The sequence below is a fragment of the Pteropus vampyrus genome, unplaced genomic scaffold (genome assembly GCF_000151845.1).
Source record: "Pteropus vampyrus isolate Shadow unplaced genomic scaffold, Pvam_2.0 Scaffold58, whole genome shotgun sequence".
Taxonomy (NCBI): Eukaryota; Metazoa; Chordata; class Mammalia; order Chiroptera; family Pteropodidae; genus Pteropus; species Pteropus vampyrus.
This window is the reverse complement of record NW_011888839.1, coordinates 2,332,732-2,353,671: the sequence shown is the minus strand read 5'-3', so window position 1 is coordinate 2,353,671 and position 20,940 is coordinate 2,332,732. Positions and strand designations below refer to the sequence as shown.

At 40.0% G+C, this 20,940-nt stretch overlaps 1 protein-coding gene across 1 annotated transcript in view; it reads right to left on the bottom strand.

The window, feature by feature from the left end:
- The window catches only part of PREP (prolyl endopeptidase), a gene marked incomplete at its 5' end in the record, with an annotated part of 101,479 nt that overhangs the window by 2,735 nt on the left and 77,804 nt on the right, over positions 1-20,940 (bottom strand). The window contains 4 exons of the mRNA XM_023530932.1: positions 739-895; positions 4,395-4,526; positions 7,286-7,380; positions 10,238-10,374. Of these exons, the coding sequence (XP_023386700.1) occupies positions 739-895; positions 4,395-4,526; positions 7,286-7,380; positions 10,238-10,374 (521 nt within the window). The remainder of the gene's footprint in view (positions 1-738; positions 896-4,394; positions 4,527-7,285; positions 7,381-10,237; positions 10,375-20,940) is intronic.

The following is a 20,940-nucleotide window of genomic DNA, read 5'->3' as shown; positions in this document are numbered from 1 at the left end:
TTTTTACAAATTAGTAACAAATTACCAAACATTTAGCAGCTTTTAAAAACAATTGATTTCTTGTCTCTCAGTTCTGTAGTTAGAAGTCTGGGTTCTCTGCTCTGGTCTCAAGGCTGAAACCAAGGTGTCAACTGGCTGGGCTCTTATTGGGAAGTTCTGGGAAAAAAAAAATCTATTTCCAGACTTATTCAGGTTGTTGGCAGAATTCAGTTCCAGGAGGCCATAGAGCTGAAGTTCCCATTTCTTTGATGGGAGCCCACCCCACCTCCCCACTTTTCCTCTATCTTCAAAGCCAGCAATGGTGGGTCAAGTCCTTCTCATGCTTTCCATCTCTGTGACCTCTGTTTCTGCTGTATCCCTGACTCCAGCCAGAGAAAGTGCTCTGCCTTTAATGGTTGTATCATGAGATTTGGCCCATTTGGATAATCTCCTTATTTTAACGTCAGCTGATTAGTAATCTTAATTTCATCTGCAAAGTCCCTTCCCAGGAGTACCTAGATTAGTGTTTGAAGAACTTGGGCGGGCCATGTTTAGAATCTATCACATTGTGTTAAAGACCAGATCAAAACAAGGAAGACAGATAGGTATTCCCATCACTTCCCCTTCTTTTGTAGCAAATTATGTGCAAATATGAGACACTGAGGGGAACAAAGAGCCAAACACTTATCCTTTTGACTGTTCAGAATTATGATATCATATCATTAGCAACATATATGTCAATATAAATTAAAACCTTACTTGATAAGCCATTCAAAGTGTTGTTCGCTGTCTGAGCACCCATAATCGGTGGTCCAAGCATGACCGATAGTATATTTATGGAACTTCAGCATGTCCATTACTCCGACTTGGGCAATAACACAACCGAAGAGATCAGGACGCTGATTTGCACAGGTAGCTAAAAACCGAGATAGAAAAGGGAGGCAGTCCGTCATTAAACACCTAAATAAAACCAAAACAGTACTTAGATGCTTCAGAGCCCTGATTGCCTGTTTTCTTAGCGCACAGGAAGAAAACATCATAAATCACCTAATGGCCCGCAAGCTTTCTCCTCTCCTTCCAATATATCTGAGAGTGGGATATTCTAAGCAGTAACATGGATTTACTCCCCAAAGTGAATCCCGATAGGAAGGGTTATTTAAAAAATCAAGCACGTTTAGAAAAACCTGTTTCCCTCCTCCTGTCCCTACTTTCACAGGTAATGAGGGAGGTTAGTTCAGGATCTCAAAACTAGCCATGATATTGTGATATAGTAAGAAATACACATTTAGTCTTTGTTCCCATTCCTGGAACAGAACTCCTAAAACTGTTGGAATTTTCTAAGTAATAAGGGTGAGAGGTCTTTTGAAATTCATAACTAGTCCCTTTCAACCATACTTGAGTTTATGCTAATGAGCTGACTGCAGGTGGGCTCGTGGATAGCTTCAGGAAGGGGACTGGTTGGCAGAGGAACCAACCATGTGAATAAAGGGTTGGAACTTTCAGCCTCACCCATACCCTGACCCTGACATCTAGGGAGGGAAGAAGGGCTGGAGCTTAAATTAATCACTGATTTAATCCTGCCCACACAATAGAACCTCCATAGAATTCCCTAAACAAGAGTTCAGACAGCTTCGGGGTGGTGAACACTGAAGTGCTGGAAGGATAGCACTTCCAGAAGGCATGGAAGTTCTGCATGCACCTCCCCCCATCCCCCCATCCCTTACCCTATATGTTTCTTCCACCTTAGTGTTCCTGAGTTCAATGAGTTGTTCTAACAAATGAGCAAACCTGAAGAGGAGGTCATGGGAACTCCAATTTATAGCCACTCGGTGACAAGTACGGGAGACCCAGGACTTCTGCTCGGCAGTTGAAGTGGGAACAGTCTTGTGGGCCTGAGCTCTTACCCTGTGGGGTCTGTGCTAATTCTGAGTAGTTTCAGAATTGCACTGAATTGTAGGATCCCAAGCTTGTGGTGTCTGCAGAGTTGGAAAACCGTGGGAAAAACCCCCACATATTTGGTGTTGGAAGTGTGAGGAGAAATAGTTCATACAGTCCAAGGCAGAATAGGGCCTAAAACCCAGCTCTAATCAATACTGGCACACCTTCTTGTCTTGTTTTAAAAATATTCTTCTTTGTATACTGAAGTTACGTAAATCTTTTTTTGAGAATTCAACAAACATTTATTGAACGTTGGCCATGTGTTTGGCACTAGGCCTGGAGATAGATCATTGAATATTTTAGTGGGAAAGATAGAGAAGAAGCAATGATAGTGTGGAAACCAGTACTGTTGAGAAAATTCAGGTGCTACGGAAGTGGGGTGTAGAGGCAGCTAACCAGGTGTAAGGCGGTTAGGAAGTCATATCAAACCGGCATGACTAGGAGTTAGTCAAGGGATCTGGACTTTTCCTGCCTCTGGTAAAAAAATTTTCACTCCAATTCTGATTTCAGTGCGTATTCATAATACTGAATCCCTGGGAGATCCTGATTCTCACATTCAGAGGTGGGACGGACAGGAATCTGGCCTTTTAAGTAAGCTTTCAGCATTCTGATGGGGAACTCCATCTCTGCAGGTTCCTTAAGGGACAAGTTTTGTCAACAGACATAAGCCAATTCCTGAATATAAAACTCTCAAAATATAAAGAAGTTACTGGATGAACCAGTAAATTACAAAAACAATTTTCCCGCTATTGAAAATCAGATGGTATTTTCAATATCTTCTCCCACTGAATCTTAGATTTGCCCTTAGTTCTTTCTTTTACACTTCATATATAATCCATATGCAAATTAAGTTGACTCAATTCAAAATATACCCAGAATCTGACCACTTCTCACTACACCTCAGGTCCAAGCCACCACTGTCTCTCCCTGGACAGAAGTCTTCTACCTGCCCTCCTGCTTTTTTGCTCTTGCTTTCCCTTCCACCTCCACTGACACCATAGCAGGATCAATGCATGATCCTGTAAAAAAAAAAAAAAGGTCAAATTATGATACTTCTCTGCTCAGAACTCCCCCAAAGGCTTCTCCTTTCACAGAGTAAAGCAGGTCCTCTCACCTGGCTGAGGTCCTGTCTGGTTTAGCCTCCTGCCACCTCTCCCTTGCTCGCTGTGTCCAGCCATAGATGCGGGCCTCCTTACTGGTGCTAGAACAGTTGGAACTCATGCTGGCCTCAGGGCCTTTGGTGTACTGTCTATCTCCTCATACAAGAATGAAAGTTCCATGAAGGCAGAGGTATTGTCTGTTTTGTTCGTAAGAATTTCATCAATACGCTTCCAAATTTTAAACGAATTATTTTGGATATATATATTTTACCTCAAAAGGAAAATGTTTTTTCAAGACTATATATTCTATTGGGGCTAAGAGTAAGAACAGGAATTCAGGTTTTGACACCATTCAGCATGTCTCCAAGATAAGGAAACTGAATGAATGTGTCACTACTCCAAAACATTGAAAACTCTGAAAATTGTCACATGTGTTTTAAGTTGAGCCCATATGTGCTGTTCTACATTTGTACAATGGCTCCTCATATCCTAATGACATTGGCTGTAGGACTCAGCAAGCAAGGTTCCGGTCCACCATAAATGTTCATTACAATGTTCTGTGCTATTAGGGGAGAAAACTAAAATTTCATTAACTACCAAAAATTAGGAAAAGCTACTTAGAAGCAGTGCCACAAAGAGGTTAAAAGAGCAGAATCTAAAAAACCACAGTGCTAGACTCCAGCCCTAGCATTACCATTTTCCAACTGTGTGACACTGGGCAAGCTGCTTAACCTCTGTGTCTTCCTGTGTGAGATGGGATATTACCAGCCCCATCTCACAGGCTGTGTGCACATCAAATGAAAGCATCCATGTCAGGAGCTCAGACTGGGCCCAGGACACGAGGTACTCATTACTTTGGGAATTATTTGTATGAACTATTTCATTACTATTATGCTGTGGATCCATCTTTATGTGTACTTCATTTTCCTCGTGATTCTTCTCTCTGCACCCAGTGTTTAGCATCACCCAGTATAGTTAGTATTCAACAAATGTTTAGTGATGATAACATCTAACAAGTTCTGAGTAATACAATCAGAGGGCTTATCAGACTTAGTCCTGTGCTGTCTGAATCCCAGAAACAAGTTTGTAGGGAGAAGGGTCCCATCTTCTTGGGGAGAGAATTGCAGTCTAGCCCAGAAGAGATCTGAGCAGGTCAGATAACTTTTTAAGCTATCATGATTCAAGTCTGTATAATGTGGGTTCAGCTGGCTTTTATGTGTCACTTATCAGATGCCCAAATACAGATGGATTTTGCTTTCTATGTACCATTTCTCCCATCCAGGAGCCAAAGTAAACCAAGGGCTGCCTACAGACAGTATGTCTGAAAACCCCAAGAGTTTTACCTAGCAAGTACAATGAATAAAACTCAGTTCTCACCCACTAAGAGGCCTCCATTTGAACCTCCATTAATAGTCAGCCTCTTGGGGGATGTGTAACCTTCCTTGATAAGATACTCAGCAGCACACTGAAAGTCATCAAAGCAGTTCTGTTTGTTGGCCAGGATACCACCTATAATGTTCCAAAGTAAACGATAGTTAATTAACAAAACAAAACATAAAACACAACAGTTTAACCTAAAGGGAATTCAAATATGACAGGGCAGTTTCAACTACTGATCAACTTAAACACAATGAGATAATAACACTACATTTAGAAAAATGCCTCAATTTAAATTTTATTATGTGTTGTCAAAATACATCATCAACACCACGATCGCTGTCCCACAACATATGGTGGATTATATTTTTCTAAGAACTCCTAGAACTTAAAAGGGAAATGCCTCCAAGGGAAGAGATGGTCAGAGAACCATGAAGATGAACTTGTGAAAGTAAATGTAATCAAAAAGAACCTGTGCTCTGGTGAAGCTGAGCTTCAAATTGAAACGAGACCTGAAGAGCGTTCAGTCCTCTGAGTTCCACCTAGCACACGACGACGACGACGGGGCTCTGCGTGCCTCCCGCTCCCTGGGAAGATGAAAGTGCTTTGCAGAGGCGCACTTCTCACCCCTCTTCTTTGCAGGAGTTTAAAATAGATAAGTGATGACGAGAAATAAGTCCTCCAATTTTGCTGTAAAGAGGAATTAGGTAGGGAGGTGGTGCTGCAGAGAGCAGCACATCTTGAATGAAGAGAATCTCAAACATCTTCCCAGGGAATCTGGGCTTTCTCATCTAGAAGTCACTCCAATGTGTAAAACCACACAAAGTAATTACTTAGAGGAATGTCTGTATGGTCTTAAATATCTAAGAGAAAAGGCCAAATGTCAAAAACATGCCCTTAAAGGAAAAGATGTCTGAAATAACTGCCTCTGAAATGAAGGCAGACAGATCTAATTGGATATTTGAAATTAACCACTTTTGCAGAAATTCAATGGAAGAAGAAGCAGTGCTACTAAAGAAATTTTTTTCATATTAAAACAAATGTTATTAAGATTTTAATAAGAAATTATTGGAGAATTAGAACAGCTAGGATGACTTAGTTTCCAGGAATAATATCATTCTGGGTATATAACTGTTTTTCAAAAAACGTTAAATTCTAAATTCAATTAACAGAATTTACATTTATCAATGTTCAGTATACTAGGGTCTATTTGGGAAAGGTCAATTTCTGCTGTATTTCACAGCCTAAATTTGGAGAAAGTTTATGACTCAGTCTAAACATGCTCTGCTTTTAGCCTCAGTCAAGCTCCAAACTCCCCAAGGCTTTTGGACAATAAATTGGTTCAAATGAATACATGGATGAGAAAGAGCGAGTTGACTAGACCAAAGGCACTCTGCCCTTTCACAGCACAGTAGGCACCTGATGGTGACCACAAGGGTTTTACAGAGAAGAATCCGAGTAGAGAAGACTACAGGATCAGGAGTCTGTGCAGGTGTGTGTGTGTGTGTGTGTGTGTGTGTGAGTGCGTACACCATAACATTTTAGGAAATCAGGTAAGTCAAGGGACCCAGACTTAGCATATAGATTTGGAATGTAAATCAAACACATGGTATATAGAGAGTCTATTCTTATTTAGTCTCCCTTTATCAGTCATCTCTCAATAACTGAATTTCACAGTATGATTTTAGTGTAACTCAGGTCAAAGTCAAAATTATACAAAGAATCCAATGCCGTTTCAAATATGACAATTGATAAAGTCTTTGGGGATGACATGGCAGAAGTCAACCTAATGATGGTAGGCAGGCCATGTGTCAAATAGGAACACTCACTCTTGCTAAGATGCACAAATAGTCAGCTTTTGGGGGAAATGCTGGATGCCCAGGAGTCAGGCCTGGGCCTTTCCTACATCTTGACACGAACAGTGCTTGACCAAGCCCAAGCACTAGTGGCTACCTTGTCCCAGTAGGTTTTCTATAAATGATGGCTGATGATGATAGAGGGGAGAAGCATGGAGCTGGTGGGAGTGAAGGTGCTGTCCCGTATCCTCCACAGGACATAGGAATAAGACAAGTGAAGAAAACCTCCTTCAGGCTATTGTTAGTCTATGAATTCCAGATACACAAAAGCCTGGGAGAAGGAGTGTGCTCTATATAGAGAGAAAAGGAAGAGATAGAGTTTTAAAAATAAAGATCATCATTCTTTAAAAAAAATTGTGACAATACGAGAATGAAACTGAGTACAGAGTCATCCTCAGTCAACCAGAATACATGCTTCAGAAGGCCAGAGACTGGAAACCAAATCATTAAAACGAGAAAAGAAAAACAACTAAATTCTTGTGTCTAAACCTGCACATGATACAAGTCACAGCAGCAAGGCTAGGAGGATGCTACTTCGCAGCAGTTCTGGAGGAAATCAGAGAAAACAAGCAAAAGGATGCCCACACTGGGAACAGGAAAGCTCTATTTTAGGTTGCTCTTTTAAGAGAAAATGATCCATTTGAAGTCTGTTTTGAGACAGCCAATTAATGCTGAGCAGTAAAAGCCAGGCTAATAGAATAAATACCAAAAAGTAGCCCCGAGACTCACTTCTTCCAGGATAAAAATCTACCCTAAGCATTGCTAAAAAACAAACAAAACACAAATAATTTTGATTATGGTCTATAGTGAATGCTTCTGAAAAATATGTACTTCATTAAAACAGACTACAAAGGAAAATAAAATGTGAAAAGGTGTTTTTAAAGGGGGAGTGAGTGGTGCCTACAATGTGTTGGAAAATATCCTTAGCTTTCATTTGTCTAGTCAAAATGCTCTTCTGTTCCTAACTTCCCTTAGCTCATTCAAACATAGCTTTGACTATGCCGTATTTGTGTTTCTGTAGAGAAAATAGCTCACCTTTATGCCACGTCTCTCCATATTCACCGCCTCCTCTTATGTTGGCCACTGCAAGGACACCACCCATGTGTCTCACAAAGATAAGCCTAGACACACTGAGAAATAGTAAAAATAGTTAACCTTTCGTTAACTGCCTAGTAAGGACCATGTTATCTCCCTCCACCTCAAAAACATAATTGTATCCCTGAAAACACTCCATGTTGTAATATCTAAACTGGAGTCCAATGTTTTTATATTACTTGATTAAAGTAAAAAATATAGAACTTTTGATTAATGTTTAACTGCAAAGCTCATATATTTTCATGAATACTTAGTCTTTATCATTTCTATATTGGTAAATATTTCACATACAAAGTGTGAATATAAAACTCACAATGCAAACAGGAAAAACCAGAGGCCTTCATTTCAAACTGAATCTATCTTTTAACAACTATGTTGGCAAACAAAATACTGCCAACCATGTGACAGCCTGGTATGAGTAGTGCTGGGCTGGCGCATAAGAACATCCACTAATGACCCCTGCTACCATTTTTTTTTGGTATCTCTCTTCAAATTGCTCAAATTGGAAAAAATAAAGCATTCTGAAACACTGATTTTAAATAGGTTTTCCAGTTTTACAGAAATTTAAATGTTGAACCAGACTACATATAGTGAGAGAGAGGTGGAGGAGATAGAGGACACAGACCAGAAAATAGGAATAGAGGGCTCATGGCTGGAGAATATTTCCTGGAAGCAAACAGAAACTACAGCACAAAGCTTCTAGGACAAAAAATTTATGTCCTTTGGAAAATATGATTTTGTTTTTCTACTCCTCTTTCTACTCTGATCTTAAAAATGCTGAGTGACATTTTTCTATCTGTTGTTAGTTAAAATTAATTTGAGAACTATTTCTGAAAATTTCATCATTCTTCCCTTTAGTAACTGGGGAAACCATAGGCTTCTGCAGCCTGGGGCTCTAGACAGTCTGAGTGCTGATTTCCCAGATCTCAAGGATAAAGCAGAAAGGAGGGTTGGGGTAGGTGATCAGATCATATAAAATTGGCCAAATGGATTTTCAATCACTTGGTCTTTTCAAGGTGCGTTTTTCATGCATCCTAATAGTCTCTACTGGAATACCAGCAATGCACTGGGTTCTGGGATGAAAACGATTCAGGGGCCCTTCCTTACTCATCTCTGGATTCTCAAGAGAGCAGGCTTAATAAATACTTGCTGTGCAAATGAACAAAGACAAATGATTTTAGCTACAGATCTGCTCAGGAATCAGTGTTGTCTTGATCCTAGCCCCGCTATGGGGACCAAGGGAATGGGGCTCAAGGTACAAGTCTCTGACCCGTTCATTAGGTGAAGCAGGTATTCATTGGCCCTATTCCCTGGCATCACTATGATTTGAAACTTAAGCCTGTATTTCAGCGGTCCCCAACATTTTTGGCACCAGGGACTGGTGCTCCTATAAGAATCTAATGTCTGATGACCTGAGATGCAGCTGAGGCGGTGATGCTAGCGCTGGGGAGCGGCTGCAAATACAGGTGAAGCTTCGTTCATTTGCCTGCCGCTCACCTCCTGCTGTGCAGCCCAGTTCTGGTACAGGTCTGTGGCCTGGTGGTTGGGGACTCCTGGTGTATTTCATCACTTTGAGTAATAAGAGGGGCAAACAACGACACTTTTTTTTGTTGTAAGAATTAGGTGAATCTAATGAACTAATAGCTATTGGCTTGTGCTCTTAGGCTAATAATCTCAGAAAATAAATCTGGCATATGGTTTTTACCACTCAGACATGGACATAGTAATGAAACAGTGAATCTCATTGCCTGGCTAACTCTGCTAAGAGACAGGAAGCCCGTCTGTGGGCTCAGGCCTGGTCTACACCGGTGCTTGGTATGGAGGAGGCGTCAGAATGTGCATGGCGCTGTCACTGCGCAATGAGTGACCACCATTGGTACACTCTTCAAAGTAGTTTCCCTTCAATTTACTCATGTGACTGACGCCTCACAAATCTAAAAATATTATTCTACATGATGATTTTATACCTTCATCAGCTCCTTAGTAACAAAAGGATAAAATCAAAAACTTTAGCCACATGTTCAAGACACTTCACAATTTGGCTGTAAACCACCTGAGGGCAGCAATCATGTTTCATCTGTTACTAAGTCCTAAATAATTAGAGTGCTCTATTGATACCAAGTACTCAAAGTAATGGCTTTCTTGTATTCAATTTTGGGACACCTGCTTGAATCTACTCTGAATTTATGTCCTGACAGTCACCAGCCCATGAATTTCTTCCCAAATAAGAAAGATGAATCTGAATCAGATTTCACGTGAGGCACTCTTTAGAAGTTGGCTTAAAGCTGGTCTGGTAGAAGATTCCTTGCTTTTATTAAAAATGATCAAAGCAAATTGCATTTGATACTATAAATGGGATATTAAAATCAAGTTTGCAAATAACTGACAAGATATTCACATAAACAATGGCAAATGTACAAATTTAGATTTTTCTCCCTAAACATAAGTCATTGGGAAATAATCACAGAAACAGTGTAGAACAGTTTAAAATGGATGAATAGGCTATGCAGAAAATATATTTATGGCTGAATGTTAAGATAGTCTATGTTAAGACTCGTGCTGTTGAAAAAATATCAGCTGAAAAACCAGTCCTTCTGAAGAGAATACTGAGGGCAGTGGGGTGGTGGCAAATGCAAACACCAAAGGTAGGAGCTTGCTTTCTTCAAGACTCAATAGATACTACACAAGATTAGCTCGTAATGATCCTGAAATTCCTGACTAAAAATGCATCGAGAATAACACATAATCCTGCCCCTCCACGAAAATGGCAAGCAAGACATATATGGTTAAATATATAGAAAAATAAGATTCATTAGCACCACCTCTGGTTTCTTCCCACTGTATGAAGAGGATCAAATGCACGCTGAAGTGCCAAGAGTGTTCCACGCTTACCTGTAGTTGGGTGTGATCGATATGTTGAAGCCACCATAGCCATATAAGAAAGCAGGATGAGAACCATCCAATTTTATGCCCTTTTTATGCACAATGAACATTGGGATCTTTGTACCATCCTTGCTAGGGTAGAAAATCTAGAACAAAAGAGAGAATAGTTAGATTAAGCATTACTCCATAAATACCTGTATGCTTTTATATGGGAAACATATACAGGTAGTAAATCCTCCACCAAGACGTATAGTGGCACAGTGGAGTGGGTGTCTGACGAAGCATCTCTCAGTTTTTATGGAGAGAGTGAGGAGCAGTGAAAAGCACTTGGGTCTGAAAACTGGGAGAGCTGGATTTGAATTCTTATTCCACAACCATCTAGCGAGTGACCTTGGGCATGCCGTTTATCTTCCCTCAGCCTCAGTCGTTCAGTCCTAAAATGCAGCCCTCATGCCCACCTTCCAGGGCCTTCCAAGGCACACAGAAAACACATTTGTTTTCCACTCTCAACACTGGGAGATGAAGAAATCTCCCTATATTGAATTGTTCGGCAGGATGGCCAAGTCTGACTTCAAACAAACCATATATTAGCTTAGAGAGTAGAGGAGGAACAACATGAAAATTCTATTATTCCTGGTTAAATGAAGACACTTTCTCCAGTATTTTTAAGATTCATGAAACCTTCCCTTAGTCTGGGCATCCTCAGGCAAGTTTAGTCAACATTTCCATATTCACTGCTTTTTGGATAAAATGAATAAGAGAAAAAGAAGAAGGAGAACATTAAATGTTGTTTGAATGATAAGTCATGGAATAAGCAGTAAGCCACCAAAAGCTGATAATGGCTTCTTCTAGACAGAAAATCTGTAAAGAGCTTTCTCTTTGGACAAACATGGTGTCTCTACCCCAACTGATGCCTGGAAAAAGTACCCAGCTCAGAAACGTCTTGCTGACTTCATCTGTCACAGTCAAGGACATAAGCCTTTACACAAGTTTGCAGCCATATTATATTAAAAGCTTTTAAGGTAGCGGTTCTACTGTAGGAAGATGCTACAAAGTGCCTGGAAGTAAATAGTAGGGGGAGGGGAGAGGCAGCAGACAATGCAAATTTGGAGAAAGGCACAACTGGGTCACAATAAACACCTGCAAGTCTGGTAGTTTTTTGAAACCTGCCAAGAAATAATAGTATAAAAGCATTTGTTTCTGACTTAGAAATACTGAGAGACGTAAATTTGACAGTTTAAGAATCGAGAAGAATATAGAGTTCAAAATTAACAGAGCGGACACAGTTTTATTTAAAGTTCCTTAGTGACAGTGAGCAGTCACTAACAGAGTATGACTGTGTGGGTGGTAAGAGTAAATGCAGAGTAAAAGAAACACATTTCAAGTGATTGGCTGGGGCTAATGAGCTGAAATCCAGGGCCTTCAACTCAGATTTAGGGAGATGTTGGAGCACTCTAACCACAGCATAGCAGGAGCAGGGAGCAACTGGGCTCACACAATTTCTACCCTAACCGAGTCAGCTGTTCAAAAAGGAGTGTTCCTTCCGGCCACCCCCAACTTCAGATCCCTGCCCCTGCACTCAGTCTCTCTCCATCCAGCTCATCAGTCAGCAGGGCTGATGCACCTCTAGCCCCCACTAAGCTAACTCGCAGACTCTCTTTTTGTTCATGGAGTGCTCTATCTCGTCACTTTGTGACAATCTGACTTCCTTCTCTGGCACCACTTTTCTTGCTACCACCTGTAGGATGTGCAGTGCCTGTGAGTCAGTCTGCAACTCTCCCATCTGGCTCCAGGACAAAGGTAACCTTTTAGAATACCAACAAAAGCACAAAGCCCCTTTTATGCCAGTAGTTGCAAAAAAATATCTTAGCTTTAAGCTGGTGTGGTTCAGATGTTAAAATAACATTTTGAGCCACTATGGAGCCACAGTTTGGAGGTTCCTCAAAAAATTAAAAATAACTACCTTATGACCCAGCAATTCTACTTCTGGGTATTTATCTGAAGAAAACCAGAACACTGATTCGAAAAAAATGTATGCAACACTATGTTCACTGCTATTTACAATAACCAAGGTATGGAAGTAGCCTAAGTGGCCATCAATAGATGACTGGATAAAGAAGTTGTACATATATACAATGGAATATTATTCAGCCATAAAAAAAGAAATCTTACATTTGCAAATACATGGATGGACCTAGAGGGTATTATGCTAAGTGAAATAAGACAGAAAGACAAATATCATGTGGAGTCTAAGGAACAAAATAAATGTACAAACAAAATGAAAACAGACTCGTAGATACAAAGAACAAACTGGTGATTGCCAGAGGGGAGGAGTATTTGGGGCTGGGTGAAAAAGGCGAAGGGATTAAGAAGTACAAATTGGTATTTACAACATAGTCACTGGGATGTGAAGTACAGCATAGGGCAGGAGTCTCCAACCTCTGGACCATGGACCAGTACCGGTCCGTGGACTGTTAGGAACGGGGCTGCACAGCCAAAGGTGAGTGGCTGGTGAGCGAGTGAAGCTTCATCTGTATTTGCAGCCACTCCCCAGCACTAGCATCACCGCTCCCTCGTGCTAAAAAGGTTGGGGACTTCTGGATAGAGGATATAGTCAATAATAGTGTAATAACGTGTATAGTCCCAGGTAGGTACTAGACTAATTAGGGGGATCATTTTGAAAATTATATAAATGTCTAACCACTATGCTGTACACTTGAAACTAATACAAAATAATATTGAATGTCAACTCTAATTGAAAAATAAAAATTGAAAAAAATTTGAACACTGTTCACAAGTGAAAGTGCATTGTGAAGATGATTATAATAAAATCATCTTCAAGAAAACTCCTTACAAGAAGGCTAATTCCAGTCTTGAAATAAACATACATCCCTCATATATACATGTGTGTATATTTTATCAAATCTTTCTGCCCACACACAGCAGCATTCTTTGTCATTTCCATTTGCGGAAAAGCAACTGATATTAAACCTTAACCTGACTTCAATAAAAGGACAAATTGAATCCTGAGTCTTCTGATAATTATGGAAGGAATCCATGTGGACATTTTAGAAATAGTCATTAAAAATAGTCCAGCCATTTTCCATTATGCATTTTCTACTTGCTTAACTGAAACTGGTTATCTCTTGAAGCCACTTCCTTTAAACTTTTAAGAGGCTTTGGGTACATTTTCTTTCCCACTGCCCTGAATTTGCTTGGTTAGGAGGAGAAGCTAGCAAACTACTTGTTGCCATTTGGTCCTCAAACCTGGCCAAATCAGAAAGCTCCACTTCAGAAGCCACACCAGTGTCTCTTGAACCTTATTGGCTGGGCCTATGCATCTGTGATGAACATATTGAAAATAGTTTCCTGAAACCTGCAGATTTAGTATGTCTTCTAGCTACTCTGATACAGGTGAAACTGGGCTCAAAAACCTAGTCAGACCATTTGCCTTTATCACTCCCTCTATCCTTGTCAATATCAACTAAAAGTTATTTTCTCACAATCCTTGACAATTTTAATATGGGACTCTATATTTCCTTATCCAGTTCTCCTGCAATTTTCTTCAGTGACTTTATCAATGCAAGTGATGACCTGTCCAGCATCCTGACCTTCAGAGGCTTAAATGCCTCAGTGTCAAGACCTTTGCTTCCACTCTACCCTACCCACTTAGTTCCAATACTCAGTGCCAGGCATGGCGCTAAGCACTGGAGACATAAGGATGAACAAGACCTGGATAATTCCCTCATAAAACTTAAAGTCTAAGGAGACAAACCAACAGGCACTTCACACATCCATTACGCTGGCTATGCCTTGGCCCTCTGAACTTCAACCTCTTCCGCAAGGAACTCTGACATTCCCCCTGGGACTCCAATTTGTTCTTTCACTACCTCCTTTCCTTCCTTCCTTCTGGAGCATCTGCTGCTGCTTTTTTTTTTTTTTTTAAACTCTTATTGTGATAGTCTTCAATATAGAATTCAATTCATAGTCCTATACTCTCTCTGGCTGACAACCTCTCTTGGGCTTTCTTGCCCAGCTTGGGACACTTGGCCAGCCCTTTAAGTGTCACTAATGCATGAAATCCTCTAATGCTAACCGCACCCACTGGATCCCTTCTCCTCCTCTGGGCTATTGGGCACTCAGAAAATGCCAATTCACTTCACTACAAATTAATAACACTTGAAATCACTGGCTCTGAAATTATGCTTTATTACTTTTTTCCTTTCCCTAAATGAATTCCTTATTTTTTTTTTCCTTCCCATATATCTCCTAAATGTCTTCCTTACACCTTTTTTGTTCCTAAATCAATTCCAGAGTGGCAGTTTCCAACATTTTCCATTTTCTTCTGTTCCTAACACTATTTACACTCCTGACTCTTTGCATCTGGCCTTGCCTATATCTTTATGGAGGCCAGCTGCTAGGGGTTCTTGAAAAAACCTGCCAGCTTCACTCACCATCTACAACCCCAGAGAAAGAAGGATCACTCAGCCTTGATTCCATTCTTTACCAACTCCACTACTACCACTTGCTTCCGATTACCATGACTTTCTCTTTCTGTATTTTCTCCCTTTCCTGGGCATACTTTAAACAGACTCAATTTTCTCCTATCCTATATAAAATCCAAAACCTTTTGTATTGCCCTGTCTGTCCCTCAAGATAAATTTGCATCTCCCTCTTCCTTTCTGATCAAACCTATACACACAGCTCACACTTTCCTACCCCATTCACGCCTCTGTCCCCACCACCGCTCTTCCAAAGTACATCAATGAACATTTTTGTCTTTTTTCTTGTCCCTCCATCCCTACCTCTATCCAGTGTAGACCCTTCCCAACTTTTTTGTAAGTTTATAGAGACACATATTCACACACATATACAGTTTATTATTATAGGGCAATACACATAATGAGGCTAATATTGGGCTACCACCTACTCCTGCCACTCCTCAATTAGAAAGATATCATGGAATTCTTTCCAGGTTAAAACACCCAGATTTATCTCATTAAAAAAAAAAAAAATCGCTGTCCAGCATTTCATTGTATGAAATTTAACCATGTGCACACTGATATTCAGACTATTTTTTTCGTTATCAATGATGGAATACATCCTTTTCAGATAAATCTTATGTACTCATGCTATGATTTCTGTAGGATATATTCTTAGACATGAGATTGCTACATCAAAGAGTATGTAAAAATTCAATCGATTCTGACAATTCCCTAAAAATGGTGTATCAACTTAAGCTCCTCAAGACAATGATTACCTGAGTGTCCATTTCTCATCCACATGGATGTTAAAATGGATTTTAATTTTTGCTAGTCTAGCAGGCTAACAGTACCATCTCATTATTGCTTTATGACTGATTCAGTTTTTAAATTAGCATACATTTTCATCTATTTATAAGTCATTTTATATCTCTTCCTCGGAGAATAAAGTGTGCCTACCTACCCTTTATCGTAATTTTTCTAATAGTTTATAGAAACTCTTCTTACATTAAGGATATTAACCCTTTTTCTGTTGTATGTTTTGTTTGTACTTCCTCCTGGTCTATAACTTGTTTTTTTACTTCCTTTGTGGTATCTTGACTATAGATACCACATATATAGACAGGCCGTCCTCACCCCAAATTATAAAAATATGTCTATATTTTCATTTAAAGTTTTTATTTATATTTTAAAACCAAATGAAGTTTACTTTTACATATGGTCTTAGATCTAATTTTCCCCAAATGGCCAACTATTCTGCACCATTTACTGAAGAACTATTCTTTCCCCTACTGTTCAGAAACTTTTGAATTGGTTTCTTCCCAGACCCCATTCATTTTGGTCTTTATCTGGCAACTGCTACTTTGGCTTCTTGGGTGGAGTATTTCTTTGGTTCTTTTTTTATTTCTCTAATTCTTTTTCAGCTTTCTTAATTGATCCATTACTAGCTCTTCTTCCTCCTGCCAAACGCTACTATTTTGCAATGTTCTATACTTGGTCTTCTTTTTTCTCTCTGCAAATCTCTGCTCTGCCACCTCAGCTCCAATAAACTACTCTGTGCCAAGGACCTTCACTTCCAGTTTTGCAGGCCCATATGAGGGGCTAGGTAGAAAGGCCCTGAGGGCACCTCAACTCCAAGGGGGCTATGATCTCACATGGTGGGTAGGGCCCTGCTACATCTCTAAGTCACCGTGCCTCAGGTATACCCTATACGTGCTCCTCTCCAAGCTTATTTCGTCTTGTGGCAGCAATTTCTTATTTCACTCTCTCCTCAGCCACCTGACTACTAACTCTCTGAATCATATCTTGTGCCAAAGACCCCCACACCCAGGCCCTCATTTGGTCACGTTAGTTCTTACAAGCAAGCCTCTCCTCTCATTTGGCAAACCTACTCAGAATTCTCTACTCATCAGCCTCAAACCAACTGGTCTCCCTGACTCCTCTTATTTTCTAAAGTGGAATTGTGGTTGGAACAGTAGAACCTTAAACTATTATTAGTAGCATACAAAAACTATAATGTAATTTATATATACAGATGGTTCTCAACTTATGATGGTTCGACTTACCATTTTCCAACTTTACGATGGGGCGTAAGTGATATATATTCAATAGAAACCATACTTCAAATTTTGAATTTTGATCTTTTCCCAGGCTAGATATATGTGGTACCATATTCTCTAGTGATGCTGGGCAGTGGCAGCAAGCCGCAGCTCCCATGTGATCGTGCAGGTAAGCAACCCATATTCTACAGTGTAGTATTAAATGTATCTTCAACTTATGATATTTTCAACTTGTGATGGGTTTATCAGGATGTAACCCCATTGTAAGTCCAGGAGCATCCGTATATATAATACAAAAGGCATTAGAGTTGGTCTCCCTGACTGCCAAAGCTTAAATCCATGTGTTATTTTTCCATTATTCAATAGTTTACTGCTATCACAATACTCAGGTTCAAGTTAAATAGCAAAAAGATTTATTTTTTTCTCCTACTTGGAACCAAATGAGAGAGCTAAGTATACAGATCCATTCTTTTTGAGTGTCCACTGTGCGCACAATACTTTAATAGGATGACAAAGTTTTTATGGGATCTTTAATGGACAGGGGAACAAAGTGCTCACATGGGATCAGAAAGACACTCATTCAAGTAATAGAAAAAGTCTGTCATCCAGGCTCGCCACATGAAGCTGATGGGCCCTGGCTTCCCTCTCTTTCTGTCAGCAGAAGAGCAAATGGGTTGTGATGCAGGTCAGCAAGAAGCCTGCAAAACCCGTGTTAGCAACAGGGTCGGCCCTGGCATACCCTTTCACCCTAACAGGCTACAAGCACCACCAAAGAATCCATGACACTCTCTGGAAGTACCCATGAAATCTCACAAGAGGGACTATTTTAGCGTGTTTTGATATGCAACTTTCATCAGGGACATCAATATAAAAAAAATAAAAATAAACATCATGACAGTGATTCAAAGCCACAGTTATTTCTAAACATGAGTGAGCCAGCCAAAGGTTGATCAAATACTGAAGAAAGCTTCTTTCAATTTTTGTTTTCCTCCCCCTTAAAAAAAATTCTCCATTTTGGTAACTCTTACAGCAGTGTAACAATGTTACTCCACACTGAAAACCAAGAACATTAAGGTATAAGGAACACAATAAGGTATAAGGAACCAGACACTCTGTGAAGCCCACACTGTTTCTTTATAGAGGACAGCGATGGGTATTTTCTGAGCAATCAAAAGACTGTGCCACCTGGTAACGAAGCCAGTGTCAGTTCTTTCTCAGCCCAGTAGAATTAAGATGATAATCCCCAAATCTGGGGATTTAAAATGTTTCAGATAGCAGAGACTGTCATTCTGGGACCTCATCTAGCCAGTCACTCTCTTATTTTTACAAATGACAAACCTAAAATCCACAAAGATAAGCATCTGCTAAGGTAATACTGCAGCTTATGGAAAATTACCACTCAGATCTCCCAAGTCTCTGGACCAGAGTTTTCTCTACTACATCACAAAGTAATTCATTTCGACCTATGATTTCCTTGTAAATATCGTTACTGGGTGTAATGATGCAAAATTTTAAAAATGTTAGAACCTTTGGCATAGACTGACTGTAATCCTTTTGTTCCCCCAAGACAATGATCATTCATTTCTAAGGAATCCAGGGGATGAATATCTTGCCAGAAATGCTGTGCTTTTTTGCTTTTCTGTTACCCTCTTGAATAGGATACTCATTCAAGCATGTCAAAAGTCATATATTCAAGATACAGGGGTTGTTGTTGTTATTATTATTTTTTTTAAGCAAAGCAGGTCTGCTTGGAAAAATGGCCCTTCTCCATTCACCAGTGTTACCATCTTGAAGACAGATTATTAAAACAATAAAAATCCCACTACATCCTGTCATTCCATTCTGCTAAAAAAAATTCGGTTTTAATAGTATTTTAAAAAGGCTTAACTTACATGATTCGCTTCACAAATGAAACAAAAAATGCTTCAGAGAATCACCAAGAAAGCAACCCCAACTTTCTAAGTAATCGATTAAATTTAAAGCAGCTTCTAATTTTGCACATTTAAAACCAAATTCCAATGAATGATTGTTTAACAGATATGAGCTCATGATCCTTAAGCTTAAATTAAAAAAAGAAAAAAAAACTATTTAGGAACAGAGAGAAAAGGTTTGCATTTACATAAAGTACATAGCTCAAAATGTCAGAAATGACCCATCCTTATTATCAAGCTTGACTTTCCAGAGGTATCACCAAATGGAAAGCGGTTTTGCTCTGAAAGCATCAGCAGTCACTGAATATGCATCCAGCTGTCTTAGCATCTGAATATGTTTCAAATAGATGAAATAAAAACATCTGCCTTTAAACGAAAAACAGGAGCAAGCAAACATAACAAATCAAGAGAACATTAGATAGATCAGCTGTCTCTACTTAATATCAATTTTGTTAAGATACTCAAAGTCGTGCAACCACTTAAGCTCCTGAAAACAAACTTCACCACCACAGCTGATGTTGTTTTGATTTGGTGCTATCTAAGGCAAATGCCAGGACTCTCGATATCACCAGTAACAGGGATGTGCTCATCCACAGGAGATGAAGGTAAACTGCAAAGGGCAAGCCCTGTGGAGAGAAGAATGTCTGGTGATAGCAACTCCTGCCTAATTTTAGAGCCTGACAGGTTTAAAGGAGAATGTTCATAAAAGGGTGTTGAGCTTCCCTTTTTATCAGAGCTGACAGAGGCCACTTGTGTGGCCTGTGCTAAGTGTGGCAAATACATCTGACAAGGAGCATAGCTGCTTGGAAATCCCCGTAAGTCAGTGCAGGCAGGGAATGAGACATTCTACCCCCCAAATAACTGGGCAGAAGCAACCTCCATGCCCCCATTATCTTGTAAAACTAGTCAAATGTAAGAACTTCCTAGGACTTCGAGGAGACACTGCACATTTCTGTACTGTGCTTAGGTTAAAAATACTAGCCTGGCATTTTCCAGGCATTTAACTCCAGAGGAGTGGGGAGGAGTTTAAGAGTCACCTTTATGCAGAAAATATAAAGAGAAATTTCTATTCCAGATTGTTTGCGTTTGCTTTTCAAAGGATGGCTGGATGACATTTTAGTAACACTGGAGATTTAAAAACTCTCGTGGGGCACCTCAATTACAGCAACGGCAGCCTATCAAAAAAAATCTATTTTAACTTTTGGAACATTTCTTGAGCACTAATAATGTGCTAAGTGCTATACTGATAGTCTCTGCAGAAATGCATCAGCTCTCTAAGGCTTGGCCATCTGTTCTTTTGAATAATAAGCCTATTCCCAGTCTCAAACTGTGGAGCCAGAAGTCAAATGGTTCTGAACACAAGGAAAGAAGGACAGCGGTGGAGGATCTTGCACTATGGCGCTTTGATGAGCTTATTTGGATTTTACAGGTATTCAGGTGTTTTAAGGTCAAAAGACATTCACGGCTATGATGAACAAACATGACTTGATCGTAGAAAATAAAAGCTGATTTCTTTGTGGTCAATGCAAATACATAATCAGATATTCTCACTAAAGTGAAGGACCTACTATATGCAGAGGTCCAAAGAAAGCGGCTCTGTTTTTCTAACAGGCATTTGTTTCTAAGAGGTTCCTGCAGAATGCAAATTGCCCTGTAACAAGGCTCACTACAATGGGATTTAAAGTGCCTGTGGATTGTACATGTGTTTGTCTTCCTTTTCATGAAAACAGCATGATAAATCCATCACGGGGCAGGGGGTGGGGTGGTGGGTATGAGCTCTGCACTGTTTGCATTCAACAAACATTTGCTGAATGAAAAAATGAGTTAGAGTTGCATATAAAATGCTCTCTTTCTGATCCCCAAATACCTAACCCAGTTAGGTATTTGCCTCAGTTCCTGAGGCTCACAGTCATCTTAGATGCCTCTCACACACATCTTACCCCTGCCTGTCTACGTGGGGGCCATGCCTTCTAACAGGACTCCTGCTTCTAATCTGGGCACCTATTACCAGATTACTCTCCCTAAAATCTTCCTTTGAATCTAGGCCACTCTCCGACTGAAAGGTATAATACCTCCCCACATTCTCTAGGAAACAAAGTCCACTATTTAGACCAGCAATGAAAACTCTCCACTTTCTGCCTTCAAACTTTGTGAATCCTTCTCAACCTCAACTGTCCTCTTCACTGAAATTGGCATTTTACACCTCAGACTCCCGCTCCCAACGCTGCATGCCTTTACAC